Below are 25,873 nucleotides of genomic sequence, written 5' to 3'. Positions count from 1 at the left end.
TGCAAAATTCCAAGCAATATACTCTGGCTTCTTCCACAAACAGTGAAGAAAGAGAGAAAAATATAATTTTGCAGAACAGCTAAACAAAGACTGAGATGCCAGATCTTGTTTGGTATGTGCATCTTTTGGAGCCACATTGTGGAAAGTGTGATGTCACAGCGGTGGTCTGTATGCTGCTGAGGGTCACTGATCCGTGTAGTCTTGGACAGAGCGGCTTAGCGCTTCACTTCCTCTGTTGAAAAATCCCCTTTCCAAACACATGATGTAAGAAAGCTCACTGTAACGGCTGGTGGAATCTGAATCCTTTTCGTATGGTTTAAGAGAACTTTGTGACCATGGAAAGAAAACTTCAAGCTCATAATAGAGAGAATGTGAGATTTTTGGGGGGGGGGGGGGTGTGCGCGCGCGTGTTGTGAAATTAATCTACAGTGAGACAAATGGGACCCCTTTCCTTCCCTCACTTCATAGCTCATTTTGAAATAGGTAAACAGAGTGTTTAATTTTCTGTGAAAAGCATTTCACCAGGCTCCCTTAGTGAAGCTGAAATGAGAATATCTGGGTTCTAAGGCTGCAGTGCATTTCTCTCTCTCTCAGAAATACAAATACCCTACCTTTCTTGATGGCTCTAAGGAGACTCCTGTACTTTTGCATATGATGTTCACACACTGTACTGTGAAATAGCGGGGTGGGGGTTCATGCAATTGGCAACGGATTACATACAATTTTAGTTTCAGAAATACCCCAGTTTAAGGCTAGTTATAATAAAGGAACACTTGTAAAATCACACAAAATCATTACATTGGAATACTGTGAAAAAGCGGGATGGGGGTTCATGCAATTGGCAACGGATTACATACCATTTTAGTTTCAGAAATACCCCCATTTAAGGCTAGTTATAATAAAGGAACACTTGTAAAATCACACAAAATCATTACACTGGAATACAAAATCTGCATGCATTTTGCAGGAAATATGCATGATCACAAAGAGGCAGGAATTTAATGATCTCATTTGCATAAGTCACACATTAATTTCTTTTTAAATATTGTGCCCCCCCTTAAAAATAATAATAATTGGAATTGGTCCCTAGTGGTAACCTGTAACTTTCAGTAGCTTTAGAGCCATCTGATGGCTCAGCTGAATGTTGAGGACTAGCTAGCCAAACATTGGCTTGTAGGCTTCATATGGGATCTGTGTAACCTTTTTAAAAAATGTTCATATGTTTGACATTGACTTAAATATTTATATTGTACCTCCTAAATTTCAGATGCCATTCAAAGAACATAAGAAAAATCCCAGTATAAAATTGTAATTAAAAATCTCCATAACACATTAAACAACACAGTTGTAATTATCATCAAAATTGCAGCAACACCAACCTAAAACTATGGCTAATTTAAACAGGTGGGCCTTGTACTTTCCCCAAAAAATTAATAAGAAGCATACTGATGTACCTCTTCCAGCAACTTGTACTGCACCCTTGCAGCTAAGATGGAAAACAGAGCATTACTCCCAGCTGTCCTGATCTTTTTGCTGAAGAAATTCTAGGCAGTGCCCTGTTCATAGATCTTACCATAATAGACAGGATGAGTTTATACATAGAGGCACTCTGTGAGATGTGGAGGTCAGGTTCAAGTGCTGTTAATGCTAATTCAGTTTTCCTGCTTGAATATAACTTTTTATTATGAGCCAATGAAAATAATACAGAAATTCCCAGCTTTGTGCTGGGGGTTCTCAGTTGCTCATCTGTGTGTGGGTCAGTGTGCTTATTTTTGGCTCCTTTTTCTGAGCCACTGGAAGGGAACAGAAGAGGAGCAGAGTAGGGGTGTGTGAGCCAGCTCAGTTTGAGTCGGTCTTGACATTGAACCGGCCTGGTTCGAGTTTGAACTGAACTGAGTCGACTCGGAACTCTACTGGTAAAGGGGAATCCGGTGGCGGGGGGAGGAGGGGTGTGTAAGCCAGCTCAGTTCGAGCCGGGCTCAATGTCGAACCAGCCCAGTTTGACAGGTTTGGGGTCGAACTGGACCAGCCTTGACTGGTCCAAGTTTGAACTGAACTGGGCCCGGTTCAAAACGAGCCAGCTCAGAGCTCTACTGGTAAAGGGGAATCTGGTGAGGGGGCAGGAGTAGGGGTGTGCAAGCCAGCTTGGTTTGACCTGGGCTCAGTGTCAAACTGGTCTGGTTTGACAGGTTTGGGGTCGAACTGGAATGGCGTTCTCTGGTCTGAGTTTGAACTGAACTGGTCTCGGTTCAAACCGAGCCAACTTGGTGCTCTACTGTAAAGGGAGTCAAGGGGCAAGAGGACTTCCCTAAACCTAGAGGGAGCAGGAAGGGAGTAATATAGTAATTGAAAGTGCAGTCCGCAGTGGCGGTGGCTCCCCCCCCCCACCTCTCCCAGAGTAGCCAGGGCCAGTGACAGCCTGGTTTGGGCCTCTGTGCATGCACAGGAGCTATTTTAGTGACCTCTGCACATGTGCAGAGACCATTTGTGGTCATGCAAATGCCTCTGCGTATGCACAGAGCTAACTAAAATGGCCCCAACGTGTGCACAGAAGCCTGAGCTGAGCTGCTGGCCCTGGCTACTCTGGGGTAGGCTGGCAGAGGTGGGTGGGGGAGCTGCTGCCACCCCTGTTGCCCTCCTCGTGGCTGCGCTGCAGCTGCAACTTTCACTTGTAAGTACTAAATTACTCCCCTTCTGCCCCCTCTAGGTTTAGGGAAGCCCCCCTTCCCCTTTACTAGTAAAGGGGAATCTGCACTGGATTCCCCTTTACCAGAAGAGCTCAGAGCTGGTTCAAACCCATTCGGCAGTCAAACCAGACCAGGCCCAGTTCTACCAGTGCCAAAACTGGGGCAGGTTGGTTTTGTGCACATCCCTAGAGCAGAGGGACTGGATCACCCCCTCAGTGTTCTCTCTAATTCTTTCCATCTCTGTGTGGAATGAGTTTTGTTCTGGGCAGCAGTATCAAGGCAGTGTATGTGTATGTGCATTCATAATGGGGCCTTCCTGGTTCAGCCTGAAATTAACTGAGTGAACATCAAACAGTGTGTGAGCACACGCGCACTCCTTAGAGGGAACACTGCACCCCATCATGCCCCTTTATAGAACTGTTCTGTGTGTTTCATAAATATTTCATTGTAGAATTGCAATCATCTTAAGCAAGGAGGAGTGATTCAGGCCAGTCCTGTTTGAAGAGAAGCACAGCTCTTGTTGCTGCTATTGAAGAAGAGAAAGCTGGATGGTTGCTTCTCTTGTGGTTACATGCATTAAGTTTATCCTCAGGATTCCTTTAAAGTGGCATATTCATTTTATAGAATATGAAATTCTATAGTCCTAGCCTATTAAACTAGGTGGTGTGGCATAGATTACGCTGATCAAGACATTTTGCATAGATTCCCATGCATTTTGCATAGGGAAGTTCAAGATATGAAATATAGGTCATAGGATTTTTTATTAAGGTGCTTGCAAAAGGGAAGTAAAAGAACAGTTAAATTTGATTCTGAGAAAGATCTTCTGCTTCTCTTGGGCATGATGTTATTTGTGAATTATTGATCTGATTCTTGAGCATTAAAAATCAGTTGAGAAAAATAAAATAGGATCATTATAGTCAGCATTTGTGCTAAAAAATTAAAATACACACAAAAACCTATTTAAACATTTCAGTCAGCATATCACAGTGTAAAAATGCATTCAGCTAATTTAAGTGGCAGGATTTTTTATGCACAATTTGGTATCTGTGGGTAATTGCAAAGTATGACTTTATTTTGCACATACAAATCCACAAAATCTTCAGTATATATACTGTATAAGATAATAGATAGATTACTCTGTCACAGGACTTAGTTAAAGATCTGAAAGAGTTGAGCATTAAGGTTTTGAGACGAGTGACAACATTTCAGTGGCAAGGTATGTATGAGATGGGTAAGTTATCTCTGCAGAAGGCTGCAGATGGCCAAAAAAACCAGAGTAGCAGCCCACTTCCAGTTTTGTAGAGTAGCAGGACCTAATGTGTAAATTAAGGATGTGATCAAATTTGCACTTAAGGAAAATACATATATCTTGGTAGCAGTGGCTTTGAATATTAAGAGGAACCATATGGAGTTTGTCAAGTCTAGTGAAAAGGATGTTGTTATAACTGAAACATTTTTAATGAGGGTCTCAGTGAGAGTTTTACCTGTCCAGATAGTGTGCAGATTCCAGATCTGTAAGGTGTTTGATGTGGGGGGCGGGATTTATCAGTACCTGGATGGAGGATTTAGGGAAAACGCTGCATTTATGATTATGACGGGCAGTTAATTGGCCAGATTGACAGGGGCCTGTTGGCAGTGACTGAAGAAAGGAGGGAAGTAGAATGACCAAGGTCTTCATAATCTCAAATCTAGTTTTAGCTTTAAAGCTCTCTATAATGCCATCTTATTCTCTGCGCAATGTTTGCTGTACAGTATTTTTCAAGAAGTCCCAAGGAGAACTATATATGTGATTGTGGAGATCATGCATACCTTATTCTAGAGATCTAATTATGTACCATCGCTTCTCAGCCTTTTGGCTAAGATCATGTGTAGAGTGAGTGTGTGTGTGTGTGTGTGTGTGTATAGTTAAGTACCAAGATTACTCTGGATGTCGGCAACAAAAATGGCTTTTTATTCTTGCCCTACCCACCATGTTATAATATATAGCACTTAAGTTTGTGTGCGTATTGACCTAGATGTGAATCTGGACTTGTGTGAGCAGAACAACACATAGGGAGCTTCCCTGTCTTGTGTAAGTAGCCAATTCCAACCCTTCCACCTCCCCAACTGCAGACCTCTCCATGCCACATCCACACCATTTCAAAGGGTCCTGTGACCTGCAAGAACAACTTTGGGAGGGCACAGGTGCCAGCACTGGCAAGGAAAAGGTAGGGAACCTCTCTTGCATGAGAGCTGTTCTGCTTGTACATGTCTGAGTCCAAGCCCAAATTCTCACCCATAATTTCCTGGACCATATTAATACTGTAGAGAAACCTGAAGGGTTTGCACTTCATGTTGAATTATGATGTTTGTGGAGAAAGAAGTTCTGGTTTGAATGCTTAGTCTATTTACTCAAATTCTGACAGTCTTTCACTACTAGTTTTGAACCTCTTTCCTTTCCTCACAAGTTTTGTTAACATCAGGTATCCATCTGTAAACCATTGGATTGGACATAAAATGAAAGGCTTTGGTAATGGAAACGCCGTGTCCCTCCTAGTTATTACTGAAGTGCTGAGAAATAAATAAATAACCTTCATATATATGAGATTCATTTTTCATGAGCTTGAAGATTTTAAAGCCCTAGAATATTTTGAATCTATGCATATAGTCCTGACAACCAGCTAAACATTTTATAGTTGATAATTAAATGTAAATAGCTCTGCAAATTGCCCAAATCTTTTTGAGACTATTGAAGGAACAGTAGTATACTTTTAAGAGCATGAGATTATACCATACAATGAGTGATCAATTATAGCATTAATGTTTCAGCTTTTCATTCATTTAGGAATGTGGACTATACAGTGACTGACATGACTGGTAGCCTTTGTCAAGGTTAGAGACTGCTGTGCATCTTGAAAGGCAGCCACGGTGGGGTAGTACCACATGAGGCTGCTGCTGCAGAACTACTTAAAACTACTTTGGAGAAGTTGCACTTCAGGGCCTGTTGTGCTATACTACTAGGACTGCCTTTCAAGTTGTGCAGCTGCCCTTGCAGGTTCCTAACGTCAGTTAGGGTTGCCTATCATGTCGGCCACTATTGCCTGTTACAGAGCCAGAATGGCTGCAAAAGTAAACAAATATCATCTGTGCTTTGGATTATCTAGATTTAAAATATTAATGTACATTCATCTCAGCTAAGCGTTATCTCTGCAATTGCTCATGTTTCTTATTGCTTCTTTTACACATTCCAGACTGTTACATTTCCCAGTTTTACAACTGGTTGGCAAGCAAGCACAAGGGTTTTCAGTTGTCAACACCCCTCTTTTCCTTTCCTACTATTCTGGTTGTTTTATACTACTGCTACGAGCATGTCAGATTTAAATGGCCAGAGATTCTGGAGGAAAAAAGAGTCTAGTTAAAGATGGGGATTAAGTGCGGTAATCATTATTATTACATTTATATCCCGCTCTTCCTCCAAGGAGCCCAGAGCGGTGTACTACATACTTGAGTTTCTCTTTCACAACAACCCTGTGAAGTAGGTTAGGCTGAGAGAGAAGTGACTGGCCCAGAGTCACCCAGCTAGTATCATGGCTGAATGGGGATTTGAACTCGGGTCTCCCTGGTCCTAGTCCAGCACTCTAACCACTACACCACGCTGGCTCACTATAAACTCCATATAAACTGGAATGTGATTGCATCTCTCCTGTCCTTGCCCCAGCCACATCCCCATTTCAGCTCTCTGCAGACACAACTGTTAGTTTGAAATCCATGCCTTTGCTGGCATGAATAGGTAGGTTTTCCCATTTTGCGATGCATCCTGAACACTACATATTAAGGGTGAAAGGGATATGTATTCAGGGAGTGTTGCAAGTGTTCCCCCAATGTAGTATATACTATCTACAAATGACCAGTTTGGCTGTGGTCAATTTATAGCAAAGAGAATAAAGAGCCACATTGACAACCCAAGAAGGGAGGAGCTTGGGCTTGAAATCAAAGGTTTTAGAACAAGCCTTGATCTTTTACCTTAGGTGGGTGCTCGGAGGTCACTGTGATTGTGAAAGAGAGAGCCAAGCCTCCACAAACTGAGATGTCTAAAGATGTAGCACTTATCTTTACTAAGGCAATGTATAGGCTACATCACATTTATATATTATTTTATAGTGCAGCTGTTCTATTTTTCGCTCATCCTATTTATTCACCAGTTCTAAAATTTACTATTTGATTTGCTGTAATTAGATACAATGTGTTGTGTGTTTCAAGCTAACTAATGGTGCAGTGGGGAAGTAACTTGCCTAGGGAGCAAGAGGTTTCTGGTTTGAATCCCCGCTGGTATGTTTCCCAGATTATGGGAAACACCTATATTGGGCAGCAGCGATATAGGAAGATGCTGAAAGGCATCATCTCATACTGTGTGGGAGATGGCAGTGGTAAACCCCTCCTGTATTCTACCAAAGACAACCCAGGCTCTGTGGTCACCAGGAATCAACACCGACTCGAAAGCACACTTTACTTTATTACGTATTTCATGGGTGGGGGGACTTTATGGTACTCTGCTTTTACAGAGGCAGATGTCTCTCCCACCCCCCTAAAATTTAGTTTTTGTGTGTATCCTGAAGGGCCCTGGAATCAGGAAAGGCACTACTGAGGTTCCGAAGGAAGTAAATTTCCAGCAGTGGAGACCTCTGATGAGTTTGCTTGCATCTCACTGGGCTCAAAGGGCTGATTTGTAGAAGAGAACAAGAGAAAATTCACTCATGTTAAATACATTTGGAGATCTGTAGATCTGATTTGGAATAATGGAAGGTTAGGTGATACAAATGATTTCTGGGGGCTACATTAGCTACATTTGGCCCTTATATACTCATCTTTTTTTAGCTGTAGCTCAATTCAGAAAACAAGTCTTGCATATTCTCTGAATAGGGCTTTTGTCACTTGTTTATGTTTTCATCATGGTTCCCGAATAACCTTCCAGCCTCCTCCCCCTCTTTCCTTTCCTTCCCCCTCCCCTCTCTTTTTAGCCTACTTACCAGTAGGCTTATGAGATCACCCGGCATTCTGTCTGTGTGTCCGTGTGTCCCCTGCTATCAACTTCACAATGCCTGGACCAATATGAAACAAATTGGGTACAGTTGTAGAGACACATAGGGACACCTTAACGGCGTAGTCTGTGATGATGTCATCCACCCCTATTCAATATGGCAGATGTGTGCACTTTTGAGGCGCAAGTGGGCTAACTTGTGAACTGCCTAACCAATTTGAACCAAATTTGCTCTAGCTGTAGGGGTACCCTAACACTGCATGGTTTTTATCTCTGCCTGTGTTGATTAAACCTGTTATATATTTAATAAGCATAGCACATACTTTAAATCAGCTGATGTTGATTCTTACCATGTATCTTTTAAATAACTGTCAGTTGATCTAACTCGTGCAGCATATATGAAAGCAAAGATTTGCTTTTTTGGTATCTTTCAAAATGAATTAAGCAAATCAAGAAGGGCACATGTGGCACATTTTTGCCACATGGGCATGTGCTTTGTGTGTGGATCTGCCTCCTTATCAGAGGCTCATCGTGAAGGTGTACTAGATTTACATACAGACGGTACCATTTATATTCTTTCTACTACACCAGCCATTGAAAGTAAAGGAAAATACACCCTTCTGCAAGGGTGCTAGCCTGGTTTATTTTTTCATTCAGCCATTAGTTTATTCTTTCAGGGGTTCTACACTGGAAAAGGGGCATCCATCAGACAGTAAGAGCTTTATTTATGAGGGTGTTGGTGTTTCAAAGGGGAGGCTGTTGAATCCCAAAAGAGCCTTTCATGGTGTACTCTCAGCGTGCATCTGAGGCCACTGCTCTGCTCATCAGGAGAAGAGGCAGAAATGTGGGCTTTACTTAGCAACCGTATGTTTCACTGGTCCCTGTGCTCTCTGACATTTATTTATATATTGAGAGAGTAAATGGGTAGAACAGATGGCAACCAGACATTTGGTGATTCTGTTCCCTTGCGCTCCTCGGGGGTCTCGCATTCAGCTTTTGCCAAAGTTTGTCCTAAAACGAGAAGCCTGTTCGCAATTATGAAAGCCTTGTTGGCAGTTTACTAGGGTGACAGATTACAGTGCATAGTTAAATAATTACAAGATTGAGTTAACAACTCCAGAAAGTTATTTCTAAAGGTATGTCCATTGACCTGATGTGGTTTTCGTCATTGGTGTGAATGCTTCCCGATTTTGAAATAAAGAGGTTTCCTATGGAGGAGGGAAAGAATAGTCTAGTCTTATGCCATAGCCTTTGTGTCAATGCATCTTCAAGAAATTTTGTGCTGCAAATGAACTTCCCAGCTCCAACATTCACAGTTTTCAGTCTCACCATATGCATTTCACTTTTGTTTAAAACTAGTTTTACTAGACAACATCCATACTAAGTTAATCATGACTACATCCCATTGCAATGAATGGGGCAAGTTAGTCGTTACTGATTTGTCAAATTAATTTCAGTAGTGTTTAGCCATACTGACTAGTTTGAATGTTGCTCACTATTTATAACTGTCAAAATGTTAGTGGCACGTTTTTTGTTTTTTACTTTACGCAAGTTCACAGTTCTCCTTGAGGTATGGTTGTTCCTGAGTGGGCAAATGGTATTTTATCTGTTGGCATTTTTTCTTTAAGAAGAAAACATGGAATGTTGTTGTTTTTAAAGCAGTGTTAGAGGAGGGACATGGATGACATTTTCAACTTTGATAATGTTTCCTGTTTTATCAGTGATCTAATGCATTTTCATTAAAACATCTACCACTAGTTTACTGCTGAGTTGTGGACCATATCTGTGCAGGTTGCACTTTGCCAGTAGTAGTTGCATGTAGAATTATTCCTTTCCTACCCTTTCCCATGAGCTCTTTGAGAGAGATCACATGAATGGGTGATAGCTAAGAGAATGTCTGAACATGAACACTGGAAGGCTATAAACTTGCTTGTATACATTGCTAGTATTCTCCAGTCCTGTTAAGCGGTGGAGAGGAGATTATTAATTGTGCTGTTTCACTGTCCCTTTCTAGATTTTGGAGTTATAATAGAAACATGTTAAATGAAAACAATTATTTAAGCCAAGGTAGGCAATGTGTGGCTCTCTAGCTGTTGCTGAACTACAAGTCCCATCATCCCCAGCTGTAATAAATTGTGGCTGAGGGTGATGGGAATTGTAGTTTAGCAACATCTGAAGATCCACACATTGCCTACCCCTGATTTAAGCTAATGCTGCATGACTCTGGCCCTCCTGCAGATGTTGGATCATAACTCTCATTATCCCAGATTATTAGCCATTGTGGCAAGGGATGGTGGGAGTTGTAGTTGGACAATAGCCAGAGGGCTGAAGTTGTGCAGCCCTGATTTAAGATGTGTGTGTTAGAACAGTGTATATATCGCAGGCATGATGTCTTAGAGAAATGACCAATTGATACCATTGGAAGCTCTTTGATAAAACCACTTGGCAGTGTTTGGGATGTCCTCCCACTCTGGGTTATCATGGATAGTTTACATTTCTGAAGTGTGTATGGTTTTTCCTCTGTTTAATAGACAGATGTGTTGGTGCTGAGTTGCGATCTGATTACAGATGTTGCTCTTCATGAAGTAGTGGACTTATTCCGAGCTCACGATGCCACAGTCTCCATGTTGATGAAGAAAGCTTATGAACCCACCGAGCTTATACCAGGACAGAAAGGGAAGAAAAAACTAGGTAAGTGGATTCTTAAATTTTCACAAGCATGGGCAGTTGTTGCAGAACTTGACAACTGCATAACATTTGGGCAGAATTTATTAACTAGAATAGTATCCCAGATCTTCTCTACTTGTGTCTGCCAATGGGCTCGGTAGTGTCCTTCACTATCCTGATAATGTTCCATGTACAAAAAAAGATAGTTCAAGTTCCATGAACAGCTAAGGAAAATCCTGTACTTAGCCTTGGGTCAGCAACATACAATTCTCTTATTCTTGTACAATATTTTGGAAGCAGATTCTTGGATTTTTGTTGCAGAATGTTGAGGTTATTTTTAGAATCAGTTCAGATGGGTCTGATTTATAGTATTGGGAGAGATAAACTATCAAATGTCAGACTGTGTATGTGTTAGAAGACAAGAGCATCCAATATGGTGGCTTATTTATTAATGCTTATAGACTCAATTCTATTTGGGCTGAGAATAAATGTGGTCTCTCCTGAACTAAGTTGCTGCTGCCCTATTGCTTGTGCTTTCCGGTTTGCTCTCCATAGAGCAGATATGGTTTGCTCTCCATAGAGCAGATATGGTTTGCTCTCCATAGAGCAAATAAAGCCAGTGTGGTGCAGTGGGTAGAGTGGTGGACTAGGCCTGGGGAGACCCGAGTTCAAATCCGCATTCAGCCGTGAAACTCACTGGGTGACTTTGGGCCAGTCATATATCTCTCAGCCTAACGTAGCTCACAGGGTTTTTGTGAGGACAAACAACCATGTACTCTGGGCTCCTTGGAGTAAAAGCAGGATTTAAATATAATAAACAAATAAATAAACTACATATTAAGCTGTAGGGTAGAAGTAGTTGTATACAAGAAGGCTCCCTTTAACCATGATATTGTATTTTATAAAGATAAATGACTTAGTTCTGAAATTTCTTCTGGAAACCTGAGTTTTTGTCCTTATCATGTGCCCAGGATTCTAGCTGCTAATGACTGTTCTAGTATGAAATAGCAAATCTCTCCACATCAGATTATTTTTGGCACATCTATATTGGTTGTTTTTTTAATTGACAAATGAAGAGCAATTTGGTACATCCTCACTATTGCTGATGTTTAATAATGCAGACTTTAAGCAGTAATGCTGACACAGGATAAGAAATCCAAGATCAGTTAAGTTTGAAATTAATCCACTAATTCTAGGCCTTACATTCTTGGCATCTGTTTCTTGCAAATGTAGCTGCATAGTCCACGCACGAAACTTTTGAATGTTTCTTTGGTTCCTCCCTTGAATGGTGTGCGTGCTTGCAAATGTTTTGGAATTCATTCATCTTTGAGTGAACCTTGCTGATGTTTGTATAGATACTGTGTTTCAGGTAGAATATCTGACCAGTCCTATTGACATTCATTTGCATTAAAACAGGGTTGTAAAATGGTTGTGTTTATGATTTTATATTTCAGTGGAGCAACGTGACTTCATTGGAGTGGATGACACAGGAAAAAGGTTGCTCTTCATGGCCAATGAAGCAGATCTGGATGAAGACATTGTCATTAAGAGATCCATCCTTAAGAAGTAAGCATTGGGCTTTACTGCTCATTACACCTGAAGTGGGACATATAATCAAGGCTGCTTAAAACTTGTTACAAAAGTGAAAGGAAAGATCCAGTTGCAAAAAGTGAAGGGTAACCCATGTATATCATGACGGTGATGACGAGTGGAAAACTTTTAAAAACAAAACCTTTTCCACTGTATTTTTCCATGGGAAACTTTCCATTTCCAATAAAGAAATTACTTCTAGAATACAATGCAACTTGACAAATGGATGTCGATGGAGTAGATTAAACCAAATTACACATAATCTAAACCAAAAATCAAGTTTTAAATTTTTCTAATTGGTTTTGATTTGATTTGTATAGACAAAGCTAAAATTTTTATTCCATCTAGGATTGCAAGTGAAAGCAAAACTAAAAGTCTGATTAGTTTTGTTACTCTTTAAGCATGTTCATGTACAGAACAAGGACTCATTTATTTTGCTGTTCTAGGAAGTTTAGAAGTGTTTGTAGAAAACACTCTTGTGTATTGTCTTTAAACTTTAAAAAAAAATTCAGTAAAAATAATTCCCACATTAAACTTTGAATTTGTCAGAGTAGGACAAACTAGCACATTCGTGCTATAGATTCCCCCCACCCACCCATCAAATAAGCATACCAAATCATATTACAATCTGTTTAGGCCATCAGAAACTTTTCCATTAACAAACCTAAGTATGTAGCACACCGCTCTGGGCTCCTTGGAGGAAGAGCGGGATATAAAATGTAAATAAATAAATAAATAATAAAATTTCTGGAAATCATTCCAATTCATAATTTCCTGGGAGAAAGACCCAACATCTCTGGTTGTAGGCTGTGTGTTTACTCTGTGCTTAAAAAAAATAAAAAATTATGCACCCAGTCACCAAAATGCTATTTCACAATCTAAATTTTGTGACCTATATAAATTATGCAATTTGACCCAATTAATTTTGTTTCACTTATCTCCCTGGTTTCTAAGATCTTTGCAGGCAGCATATCTGGAATTTCAGGCCCATGGTTTTAGCCATACAGGCTAGAAACTTGCTTTTAAAAAATTAAATGACAGCTAAGATTCGTATGTGAATTTAGTGTCCATTGCCATACTTTGTACACCTGCAGAATCATATTATTATTATTATTATCTTGTTTACACAGTCAGACATGTATTATTGACTGGTTTGTTTTATCCAGACATCGAGTCCTTCCCTAGGACCTGGGATGGCTGAATTTTATCATCAGTACTGTTGGTTATTATAGATATCGTCGCAAAATATAGGCTGTTCCCAGTAAAGCTGCTTTTTGTAATTGGCTGATGGTGATTTCTGTGGCCCCTATGGTGTTGAGGTGCTCTTCAAGGTCTTTTGGAACTGCACCCAGGGCGCCAATGACCACTGGGATTATTTTGGTCTTTTTCTGCCACAGCCTTTCAATTTCAATTTGTAGATCTTTGTATTTTCTGATTTTTTCTATTTCTTTTTCTTCTATTCTGCTATCCCCTGGTATTGCTATGTCGATTATTTTGACTTGTTTTTCTTTCTTCTCAACTATAGTTATATCTGGTGTATTGTGTGGCAGATGTTTGTCTGTTTGTAGTCGGAAGTCCCATAATATTTTTACATCTTCATTTTTTTCAACTTTTTCAATTTTATGGTCCCACCAATGTTTGGCTACAGGTAGCTTGTATTTTGTGCAGATGTTCCAGTGTATCATCCCTGCTACCTTGTCATGCCTTTGTTTGTAGTCAGTCTGTGCGATCTTCTTACAACAGCTGATGAGGTGGTCCACGGTTTCATCTGCTTCTTTACAAAGGCGGCACTTGCTGTTTGTGGTTGACTTTTCTACTTTTGATCTTATTGCATTTGTTCTTAGTGCCTGTTCTTGTGCAGCCAGTATTAAACCCTCTATTTCTTTCTTCAAGTTGCCATTCTTAAGCCATTGCCAGGTCTTGGTGATGTCTGATTTTCCAGTTATATTGTGCAAATATTGACCATGCAGTGGCTTATTTTTCCATCTTTCTGCTCGGTTCTTGACTTGTTCTTTCTTGTAGGCCTGCTTTGTTTCATTGTCGTTGAATAGTTTCTCGTTCTTGACCATTTTAAGTGCATCTTCTTCACTGTCCTTGATATATTCTTCAAGGCCTCTTTTCTCCTCCTCTACTGTTTGATGGACTTGCAGCATTCCTCTTCCACCTGAGCTGCGAGGGAGGTAGAGCCTATCGACATCACTGCGGGGGTGCAGAGCATGATTGATGGTCATGATTTTCCTGGTCTTACTTCTTCTTATTATTATTATTATTACATTTTATATCCTGCTCTTCCTCCAAGGAGCCCAGAGCGGTGTACTACATACTTAGGTTTCTCCTCACAACAACCCTGTGATGTAGGTTAGGCTGAGAGATACGTGACTGGCCCAGAGTCACCCAGCAAGTATCATGGCTGAATAGGGATTTGAACTCAGGTCTCTCCGGTCCTAGTCCAGCACTCTAACCACTACACCATGCTAGTAGGCATACAGGGCCATAGGGGAGGAGATAATAACTCATTGATAGAGCATATGCTTTGCATGGATGAAGTTCCGGTTTCAATCCCTGAGATTTCCAAGTAGGGTTGGGAAAGAAAATTCCGGAGAGCCTCTGTCAATCAGTGCAGACAATACTGAGCTAGGTGGACCAATGTTCTAACCTGGTATAAGGCAGCAGCTTCATACATTCAGAACCCTAATATCTCCATGGCTGTTATCATGCAGTAATAATGGGATCTGGTGCTTTGAAACAAAGCAAATTTCTGTTTAGACTCATAAATTTACAGTTGAGAGGGGTTCCGTATTGGTGGGTATGAATGAAATGGCCTCAGTGAATGGAAAACCCCTTAAAACCCCTTTAAAAAGCACTCCATAGTCACTGTTTCCAGAGCCTCATTCAGACTTAAAATAATAAAGCACTGCTCATGGTGCCAAAAGTGGGTTGGAAGTCCCATCCCGGACCTGTCACTCAGCTCTTCTCTCTAGCCACTCACGGTTACATTGGTGTTTGTGTGCGCAGGGAAATGCCACAATAGAGATAGCGATCGGTATGATGATGGCCCTCTGCGATTGGTTGGCTGGATTGCACCACACTGAGGACTGCTGTAACTGTGAACAGCTAGAGAGAGGGACTGTGGCAGTGCCAGAGGAGGACTTTCGACCAACTTTTGGCACTGTAGCCATGAGTGGGGTTTATTTTAAAACATCTGAATGGGGGTCATACATCAAACTATTCCTGTATATCAAGTGACATTTCTGTGAAAGCCTGTTTTAGCAGCTTATGGAGAGCAACCATTATCCATGTAGCAAGCTGCTCCACATATGAATAGCATGTGAAGACTACCACTATGAGGAGTTATTTAAAGAAATTTCAATATGGCAATAGTTTTGTAGGCACTGACTTTTAGGGTCTTTCCAGACAGCAATAAACTGTATTGTTCCAAGTGCAAGCTCACTCTCCGTACACATATTTTTGCAGGCTTCTGCATGATTTCCTAGTGTGATTTTACCCTATGTGCACAAGCTGAGGAGGGAACTTGCATTATTTTCATGATCTTGCATTTGGAGAAGAACTCACCCTTTTTCATTACCACATTTGTGGTGACTGGGGAAAGGGTGTGTTCTTCTCAGACTGCAAGAGCTGGATAGTGGGGTGGCTCTGTGAACATTAGTGTGGCAGTACTAATGTTCTATTTCTCGGAATTTCTAGAAATGGTGCAGTTGCAGAATCTGTTTTTCCATTGCATAAGCTTTAACCCCTTTCACTAGGGATGGGTCCGGACCGGTCCAGAGGCCATTGTAAAGGCCTCTGGACTGGTCCGGACCTGGGTAGTCCGGTTCGGGTGGGGGGATAGCTTTAAGAGCGGCGGGAGGGTGCGCGCGCGCAAAGGACTCCTGGGAGTTTTTTAAAGGGACAGCAGGGAAGGGGCGGCAGGGAGGTATCCTGCCGCCCCAATTACTCCTACAATTACAGCACCAGAGCGGGAAAGCGGCGGGAGGGGTAAGTAAACCCTCCCGCCGCTCTTAAAGCTACCCCCCACCCCAGTGCCGGACCGCAATTTGGCGGTTCCGTGCATACCCCTACCTTTCACTATGTTTACAATCTTAGTTTGCATTGTTAAAGAGAAAATGTATAAAACAGAAGCTTGAAAATATGTAGGTAACTTCTGTTTAAAAACTGTTTTAAAGAGGGGTATGCAAGGGTGACTCTCCCATGAGGCCAGGTGAGACAACAGCCTCAGGCAGCGAGTGCACCACAGGGTGGTGAGTGTGGGCACCGTGCCCGCATGCTGCAGGTATCTCCTCACCTCTCTGCTACCCCACCTCAGCTATGTTGTCACCATTCATATACTACTAAGCCAGCAGCGTGTCTGTCTGTCTGTCCGTCTGTCTCTCTCGTGTCTGCCTCTAGCAACAAACTCCATGCTGTCTTGCATGTGCTGTGCAAACAGCCATGGCAAGAGGGGAAAGGGGTGGTGCCTGGTCTGAGAAGGCTGGGGGTGGGACCAGTGAAGCTTGGGGCAAGCAATGGGTGGGATGGTGTCAGCACTGGCTCCTGCCTGGGGTGGAGCCAGTGGGCAGGGGCAAGGTGGCTTGTTGCCATTCACCTTGAGCAGTGAATGACAAGCCAGCACTGGGTGTGTCTTGATGGAACTTCTAGAGGAGCAGTGTGTGAGGACAGCATGTATTTTTGCCATTCCTCTTCAGTGTTTTCTCTGATTTTTTTCAGCTGTGTGCAGAATGAGTTTTGTTCTGGGCGGCAGTATCAAGGCAGTGTGCACACACATGCATTCAAAGTATGACCCTCCCGATTAAACCTGAGCGGGATCTAAAATTAACTGAGCGGACATCAAAAAGAGGATGAGCGCGTGCATGCCTTAGAGGGATCATTGTTCCTCATCCATGCTGCTCTTCAGCTCGCTGCTTGGTAGCCAGTTCGCACAGTGGTGGTGGGCATTCTATGACTTCTCTCCTTGCTCAAATGAGGAGAGAAGACATAAAACCTCTTGGCGCTGGATAAACCAGTTAAGAAATGGAAGGCACACATGCACCCTGATCCTTAATCTGGGCACATGCATACACCCCATTTTGTAGCTGGCTGTACAGTGGTAAGGAGTTCTATAGCTTCTCTCCTTGTTCAAGCAAGGAGGGGACCCCTCCCACAAGGCTGCATGAACCAGTGGGGGGCAGGACATGGCAGGGGCGAGGAGTGGCTGTGGTAGCAGGAAGAGGAGGAGGGGCAGTGGCAGCAGTAGCTAAAAAAAAGTTTAAAGTGTTTGCGGTACAGGGGACCCCCTGTGTTTATTTATTGAACACAGGCCCCAGCTGATCTTACCATGTGCCTGTTGTGAAGCATCTATCTTCTGTCTCTCTCTCTATTTCTCTTAGGTATACCCGCTGCTAATCTCACATGTGGCAGCTCTCGCGAGAATTCGCGAGCAGCTGCCAGATAGTGACGGGGATGGGGGGGAGGGAAGAAAATGGCAGCGGCTGGGTCAAGGGGCCAGCGCGGGGGAAAGGTGGTGGCCAGAGAAAAAGGCAGGGGCGAGTAGAAGAAGATAGTGGAGGCTGGGTGGGAAGAAAACGGCGGTGGGCGGAGAGGGGGCCGGGGGAGGAACGGTGCAGGCAGTTGGAGTGGGTCTTAGGACAAAAAGTTAGGCCCCTCTCCTTCAGGGGCCCAGGGACATTTGTCTCCCACCCACCCCGGGCCGTACTTTGTTCAGTTGCAGCCGAGCCCCTGGTTATGTTAGAAAATTCAGAACCACTACCAATGGAGACTATTTTCAGTGATATTTCACCCACTGTGGAATCTAGAATACACTGCAGAGTGTTGTTGAGCCATGGGCATGTGTCAGCCTTCAATCTTGCAATCAGATCTCTACCTCTTGCAGCTGTTTGAGAAAACCCCAAGATTCATTCTGCCAGGCTACTTGAGCTGAGATCACATGGGTGTTCTCTTTTTTGCTCACCGTGGTGGCCTTCAGTGTTGTCTTTGTACTCATCTCTTTAGAGCCCAAATGATGACAAAATGTTTATCCTGATCATTGTAATGTGATGTGGATAGCAATAGCAATAGCAATAGCACTTACATTTATATACCACTCTATAGCTGGAAGCTCTCTAAGCGGTTTACAATGATTTAGCATATTGCCCCCCAACATTCTGGGTACTCATTTTACCAACCTCGGAAGGATGGAAGGCTGAGTCAACCTTGAGCCCCTGGTCAGGATCGAACTTGCAGCCTTCTGGTTATAGGGCGGCAGTTTTACTACTGCACCACAAGGGGCTCGGATACAGTTGTTTGCTAGATAGTATGCCAAAAGTCACTTCTTATCTAGCCATTCAGTTTGTTGCATTGCTTCTTTATTTGTCTGCCTTTTATCTATGGTGTGGACCTCCCTGCTACAAACATCTTTCTGATTTCTGGAGCAAATAACATCCATTTAAATATAAATATATGGTAATATAGCCAGCTTGTAAGTTTGGCTCAGCTCTAAGAATCAAACTGTTTCATACCTAATTGTCAACAAGGATGGTTCTTCATTTCAGTTTATGCTGCAGAAGGTTCTGTTCAATCTTTTAAAAAATTAATCCATCTTCCAATACACAATTCTCAGGACAGAAGAAGACAAGTAAAACACCATACAATCTAATACTACATTAAAACTATTAAGAGAAGCAGTAACCAACAGCCAATAAAACCAAATATATACATATTCATATTCAATTATTTATTTACCATATTTCTATACTTCCCAAAACTTGTTTTTCTGGGCGGTTTACAATAAAACAGCACAAATAACAGAACAAGTTAAAACGTTAAAACAATCTAAAATTTTAAAACCAATGTTTAAAACTATTAGCATATTATTTATTAAAAGCTTGGGTGAACGGATGCATCTCTAACGACTTTTAAAAAGTTTTCAGATGGGGTGTCTCTTATTTCAGTAGAGAGCGCATTCCAAAGCTTTGGGTCAGCCTGAAGAAGAAAAGAAGGCCCGTCCTTGTGTAGCCACCAGATGAACCGATGGCAGCTGCAGACAAACCTCTCCTGATGATCTCAATGGGTGGTGGGGTTCATAGCAAAGAAGATGTCCTCTTAAATACCCAGGGCCAAAGCCATTTAGGGCTTTATAGGTTATAACCAGCACTTTGTATTTTGCTCAGAAACATATTGGCAGCCAGTGTAGCTCTTTCAGTACAGGAGTCATATAATCTCTCCTTGATGACCCAGAGACCAACCTGGCTGCCTTATTCTGGACCAACTGCAGTTTCTGGACTATATACAAAGGCAGCCCCACATAGAGTGCATTGCAGTAGTCCAGCCTGGAGGTTACCAGCATATGTACCACTGTTCTGAGGTCATTTATCTCAAGAAACGGACGCAGCTGGCGTCTCAGCTGAAGCTGATAGAAGGCACTTCTGGCCATTGTGTCAACCTGAGACACAAGGGAGAGGCTTGGATCCAGAAACACCCCCAGACTGTATACCTATTCCTTCTGGGAAAATGTGACCCCATCCAGAACAGGCAGATTAAACCCATCTCCTGAGTCTCGACCCCGCACAGTGAGTACCTCCATCTAATCTGGATTCAGTCTCGGTATGTTATCCCTCATCCAGCCCATCACCACCTCCAGGAAGGCATTTAGAGAGGTTATGCCTTCTCCCGATGATGTTGGCATGGAGAAATAGATTTGGGTGTCATCAGCATACTGATAGCATCCTGCACCAAATCTCCTGATGATCTCTCCCAGCAGTTTCATGTAGATGTTAAAAAGCATTGGAGACAGTCTGGAGCCCTGAGTGGGACACTATACAAAACTTCAGATTTTGAAGAACAGTATCCAAGGCACAATATCTGGAACCTGCCTGAGAGGCAGTGCCTCCCACTCCCAACCCCCGCAGATGTCCCAGAAGGATACTATGGTCGAGAGTATCGAAAGGCCCAAAAGGACCAACAGAGTCACACTTCCTCTGTTAATTCACAACTGGAAATCATCCATCAGGCTGACCAAGGCAGTCTGATTTGGGACTAGATAATCAGTTTTCTCTAAGACTGTCTGGAGCTGGGAGGCCACCACCCTCTCATTATTATCTTGCCCATAATTATCTTGCCCAGCCATGGAAGGTTGGAGACAGGCCTGTAGTTGCTTAACTCTGAGGGATCCAATGCTGGCTTCTTCTGAAGTGGTCTAATAATTGCCTCCTTAAGGCAAGGGGGCATCCTATCCTTCCTCAGAGAAGCATGTATAATCTCTACCAGGCCTTCTACAACAATTCCCCTGCCAGATAGTATAAGCCATGTCGGGCAAGGGTCAAGAAAACAGGTGGTAGGCCACACCATTCCAAGCAGCTTGTCCACTTCCTCAGGAGTCACAAACTGGAACTGATCCAGCCTAACCACACAAGAGGAGCTGCTGGACACCTCCACATCAAGCACTACTGTAATTGTGGAGACTGAGTAAGACGGCCTGAATAAGAGAGATTTTTCCTGACCTGGCACATTTGGCACAAAAAACACCAAAGACCTGTCCATTTAAACAGGTCTTTAAAGTCTGTTTTAAAAGGACAAGGTCCTAGGTTCTGGTGGACCTCAACATGATTCCATAATCTGGGGGCTGCTGCCACCCTGAAAAGGGATGGAGACCCATCAAGAATCTCTGAACTGGATCTTAAGAAATAGGAAATCCACAATGTCTGAATTTAACTCTGTGCCACTCATGTAATTCAGGTTCTTAAAGCCCTTTCTCACTGAAGACATGACTTTTGCATTACCTCTGCCTCATATTCCCCAACCTTGTATTTCAATGAATCTCTTTTATATCTAGGTGGGAGTTGTTTGAATCCCTAACTATAAAAGGGGTGAAAAACAGCAAAGACTTGGGTCTTGCCCATAAAGATTTCCATTTTGACTCCAGATATGGTATCAGAAAAGACCACTTTACTACAACTGCACACACTTCAGTGTCATGCCTCTTAAAGGGGATATAAAAAAGAATGGGTTGAATTAACAAGAGAACTATGAGGGGCATGTTGCTCGCAAAATGGGGCTTCCTGCCCCTTCATCCTGCAGCCCCCAACCCCCTTCAAAAAGCAGATCCTGCGGGTTGTGGGACCCCCCAAGAATAGTGGGTTGGGGCTGGCAGTGGGGGAGGGTAGTCCATGGAAATCCTGCCCCCACCTTGTGTGAATGGGTGTCATTCACCTCATGCAAACACTTGTTAGGATCAAACCCACTGAGACATTTGTACATCTGAGGTAATGGCAGTTCAAGTATAGTGAACTGGCATTACCTCAGTTTTTACCATGAGTATTGCCTACAGGAACCCTTAGTTTGAAAGAGGAGTGTTTTTTTCTGAAGGACTCCTATTCCAGACTGAGGAATACTGTTGATGATACCCTGTATGTTTACACTGGACATGTTCATTTCCATACTAATTTGCCCCACTTTAAATGTATGCAAGTTCACTGAAATAAAATAGGTCAGTTTACGGACAAGGGATTCGAGTGTTGGGTAATCATGTAATTTGTGCCCAGATAAATATATTAAGGTAGCCTGACTTCGAATTTTTGGAATAAATATTGCAAGTTGGATGTTTGGATCTGAGCATTTGATATGGGCTTTGACTCCTCACTTCACCAAACGCCATCTCCCTAAGCATCTGGCAAGCCATAGAGTTGGAAAAATAATGAGAATTCCATTGGCCTTCCCTCACTCTTCACCCCACCCGCCTCAAAAGTGGGGGCTGATATATTTGTTTTCAAAGAGCAATTACTACGGGCAGGGAATTGTTTGCCTCACCTTTAGACATTTATGGTTGCACAAAGAGAGACAGTAAAAGACACCTGTTGGAGCAGGTCTAAATTTGGAGCATTTCCTTTTAAAATGCTGTGGGTTGTTTGAGGATGAGCCGTCCCTAATAAACCATCCGCCTTCGTGGGTGTTCCATCTGTGCAAATGCAGGTGCAGTGCTGCTTTGAGAGGATATGCTAATAAATCATGTTGACAAGCCGGTCTACTTATTACCTCATACAGAAAGGAATACCTTCTATATAAATGTATGGGGTAGTCTCAAGAATGACTTTGAAGTGGCAGTGCAGTCTTGTTTTGAAAGATCTTACTTTTTATATATATAAAGGGTCTTACTCTAAAGTGCAAATAAAAACTAGACAGGGGGAGTCGAAACATACTTGGTTGCCTAGATTAAGAGTACTTTTTGCTTCAAGCATCATTGAAATGCAAAGAAAATGCAATTTTCTTAAAATAGATTTTTAAAAAGAGTTTAGAAGGTGCTCTGTAGACACTTGCAGCTTTCATTTTTGTTGCCATGTTCTTCGCATGAAAGCTTGACTTCTGTTACACTTTAAAATAGAATTTCATAAGAGTGTAGGACCTTATAAAGTACATATTTCAGCTTAAATTGGGGTTTTATGTCAATGTTGAGGTTTTTATGGTTTCCTCTGAGGCATCATAAATCACCATGATTGGAAAAGGGATATCTAGTGAAAAGGACATGTTAAGCAGCTAAAACTAATTTTATCCTGAGGATATTCAGTTGCAGGTGGGTATTCTTTAGCAGAGTCTAGCTGATTGCCATAAGTGGTATGAGGAAGAAACACTTCTCCATGTCAGACTGGTTACTGATTATACTGGAATGTTTTGCTTTCTGATTTGCTCAGGACAGCTATGATTTCCATATCAACATCCCAGGGAAATAACTGAAACAGTTAAAAAAATTAAATCATTAAACTGTATTGCACACTTGCCTGCATGTGCCTGCTTGCCACTATATTGGAAGAGATAGGGTAGGCTTGGCATAATAGAGTGGGCACGAAGTTTGAAGTGAGCACCTCACCTCATCTAGCTAAGCCTCCCTTTCCTAACCAGGTAGGAATGGTGGTCTGAGGAAGGAGATTGGCTAGAAGAAGGGAGATCAGGGAAGAAGCTTCATTTGTATGCCCCAGGGTTCCTGCAGCATGGAGGTAGAGCACTAGATTTGGATCAATCCTGCATGCCTTGCTTTGGGCTAGGGTTAAAGCCTCTCAAAGGGCTACATTCTTGCCATATGACGAGAGAGAGGGTTGCGGCTACTGCTGACTTAGTTGGTTTATCTTCTCTCATTAATTCTTCTCGGACAAGCAGCCTGCCATGCATCCAGACCAACACACTTGACTTCTTCACAATGCAGTGCTTAATATTTACAGTGTGAGGTGCTGGGATTTAAGCCTGCTGGAAATCCTACTCTCTGTTGTGGCAGTTCTGAACTTATTTTGAACTCTTACTTGTGTGAGAACCAGTTGGTTGCTTGGTAATAAAAGGCACTATGCCTATGCTCTGGGTAACCATCTTTATTATTATTCCACATGTTCCCACTACTTTTTAAAAGTGCTGAATTTCTAACCTTAAAGGTGCCATGGCTCAAGTAATGCCCCTTTTCAGCTGTTCCTGGGGGTCTTTTGTGAGAGAGAGAGAGAGAGAGAGAGAGAGAGAGAGAGAGAGAGAGAGAGAGAGAGAGAGAGTGTGTGTGTGTGTGTGTAATCCTTAGTGGTAGTCAACTGAAATTGTGCAGCATCTCTCTTAGTGGACCATTCCCAAGTCATCTAGACATATAGAATCATTTACTGTTCTGTTGGGGTGGCACAGAAGGGTGAGTCAGAGGTCAGGAAAGTTATCCATGCCTGTTTGAACATGGTCTGAATCTTCCCTGCCACATGTTAGACATATGTTACTCATCAATGGGATACGGAACTCCATGACGCAAAGCAGACTGGAATGCAGAGTCAGTTAACACCCCTATCCTGGTTGGAAATGTATTGACAAATGTAAGGAAGCAGAATAGAGACAAAAATTACATAAAGCACCACAAGAGTTATGAGGCATATGCCTGTTTCTTCCGAAAAGTCTCAATCCTTGAGAGATGCAAGATCTGTAGTATCAAACTCAGTCCAAGCTTTTATTTTTTTTGCAGCTTACTTTACTGTTCCATAAATGTCTAATGTGTGTTAGCACAGCATATTTTGGCTGACTATGGGGAAATACCTATGGGATTTTTGCAAGCTACTATTGATTTGTGTCTCTCCCAGAGATATTGGCAAAGAGTTCTTTCTTAAGGCTTCATCACTTGGTTCACAAATATATTACAGTCTGAAAGAATACACAAACGTGATCTCATTGTTTTCAGAATTAGTGACATTTGGTATTGATTGAACTAACTGGAGTTACATAATGCCAATTTGCTACACTTACTGCACTGGCTGCTGAGTACATGGCCAAGACATTCATGGTGGCACGACACAGCACCAGTAGATTGAAAAAGAAATTTAAATATTGGTTTGAAATATGGTCTGCCATTAGCAGATTGCTTCTGAGGTCATCTAAGGCATTCTGTTGGTACAGATCTTTTCAAAAAACTTTATTTGGAAAAATGTCACTGGATGGTTTTCTGGTTTCTCTTTAGTAACTTTGTACCCACACAGAATTGCTCTGGCGATTTTAAAGTGTTGGAACGGAGGGAGAAAGCTATAATAAGCAGATATTCCTTCCTTCTGTTAAGTGCAATGACAAGCCAGATAGCTAATAAGCAAATGTTTGGAGGTAGACAAAAGGATAAATCATCTCTCTCCACCCTTCTGATGTTGGTTGGTGGTCACCATCTTCACCTCTCATGGAACTTAACTGTTAGAAGCCAAAAGCTACTTGTCTCTAGTTACTGAATACACTTCTGTAAAGTGGAAGTGTTCCACAGGAGTAAGAGGCTGGATATATCACATTAAAGTTCTGGTTTTAGCTAGTCCAGTGAGCATAAATGCTAGAATAAATTTTTTTTTTAAATCCAAGGTCTTTAAATATTAATAATGTATATAGGGAAAAGCATATGCAATCATGTGTACTACAGATTCGTGGCGGGGGGAAGCTAGTAGACACTTGAAGGAAGTTGCTGGTTCATGACCTCTACATGTTTAATCTTTTGGGGGGCAGATCATTTCAACCCCCAACTGCATAACAGGAATGCTAATGTCCATTCTCACAAGATAGTTGTGAGGATGAAACGAAGGAAGGGAAGGACATGTTGAAATAAGACAGAGGAATAAGACTTACTTGTCCCTGAAGAAGAAAAGTAGTTTAAAGTGCTGGGCATATTGAGTTGTGGGGGAATGGGCAAGAAAAAGATAGTAAAGCTTTGTATGTGCTTAAAATTGCTATAGAAATAATTAGTTAATATAATAGTAGCACAAAGACCATCAAATGCTTTGCATGGCATCTGCTCCGTAGGTGTTGCTTATTTTTTAAGTGTCAGAATACCATGCTCATTGGATGCTGCTCTTTGGTATGGTCAAATAATCTGGATATTGTTGAAAATCTTTGAGCTCTCCATTTGATATATTGTGTTTTGGCCAGATAGGACAGTAAAAACAGAACCCAGGCCAGCTGTGCTATAAATTTCAACTAGAACCTAGGTGAAAAATGTCAATTTCTATTTGCACTGTTATTAAAGCTATTTGTGCAGGGAAGGCCTTTCAGCAAGCTTGATTATTTTCGCAGGGGCCCCATTTTCAATTATTGCAATAGAATGGGTTAAGGCTGTGGTTGGAGAATTGCACCCAAAGAGCAGCCACCAGATAGAATGGTTAACCTCCCACCCGCTGAGAACTGGGCCTCTTCAGACTCCTTTTTTCCTGCAGTCTTTGCTTTTAAGAGCACTTGAAAATATTGTTCCTCAGGTAGTGTAGTACTCTGTGCTTGTTCTGTGTGTTAGCATTTCAGTGAACACCTCTTTCCCAGGCGAAGTAGCTATTGATTTTTTTTTTTAAGCTTTTCATGAAGGAAAGTATGTGAACACATATTTAACAGCACCAGACACTATTGAAAGAATAATGGATTCTTCCCACATCCAGCTCCATTCTTAACCTAATGA

General features: G+C 42.1%; 1 protein-coding gene across 2 annotated transcripts in view; it reads left to right on the top strand.

The window, feature by feature from the left end:
- Nucleotides 1-25,873, top strand: part of EIF2B3 (eukaryotic translation initiation factor 2B subunit gamma) — a 174,158-nt gene that overhangs the window by 10,930 nt on the left and 137,355 nt on the right. For both annotated transcript variants that reach the window (XR_008306119.1, XM_053245377.1), the window contains exons 4-5: nt 10,236-10,395; nt 11,826-11,937. Coding sequence is in view for 1 of the 2 variants with exons in the window: in XM_053245377.1 (XP_053101352.1) it covers nt 10,236-10,395; nt 11,826-11,937 (272 nt within the window). In the remaining variant the exon portion in view is untranslated. The remainder of the gene's footprint in view (nt 1-10,235; nt 10,396-11,825; nt 11,938-25,873) is intronic.

The sequence above is a fragment of the Hemicordylus capensis genome, chromosome 4 (genome assembly GCF_027244095.1).
Source record: "Hemicordylus capensis ecotype Gifberg chromosome 4, rHemCap1.1.pri, whole genome shotgun sequence".
In the NCBI taxonomy this organism is placed as follows: Eukaryota; Metazoa; Chordata; class Lepidosauria; order Squamata; family Cordylidae; genus Hemicordylus; species Hemicordylus capensis.
The sequence above is the reverse complement of the archived record's forward strand: the minus strand, read 5'-3'. Positions and strand labels throughout refer to the sequence as shown.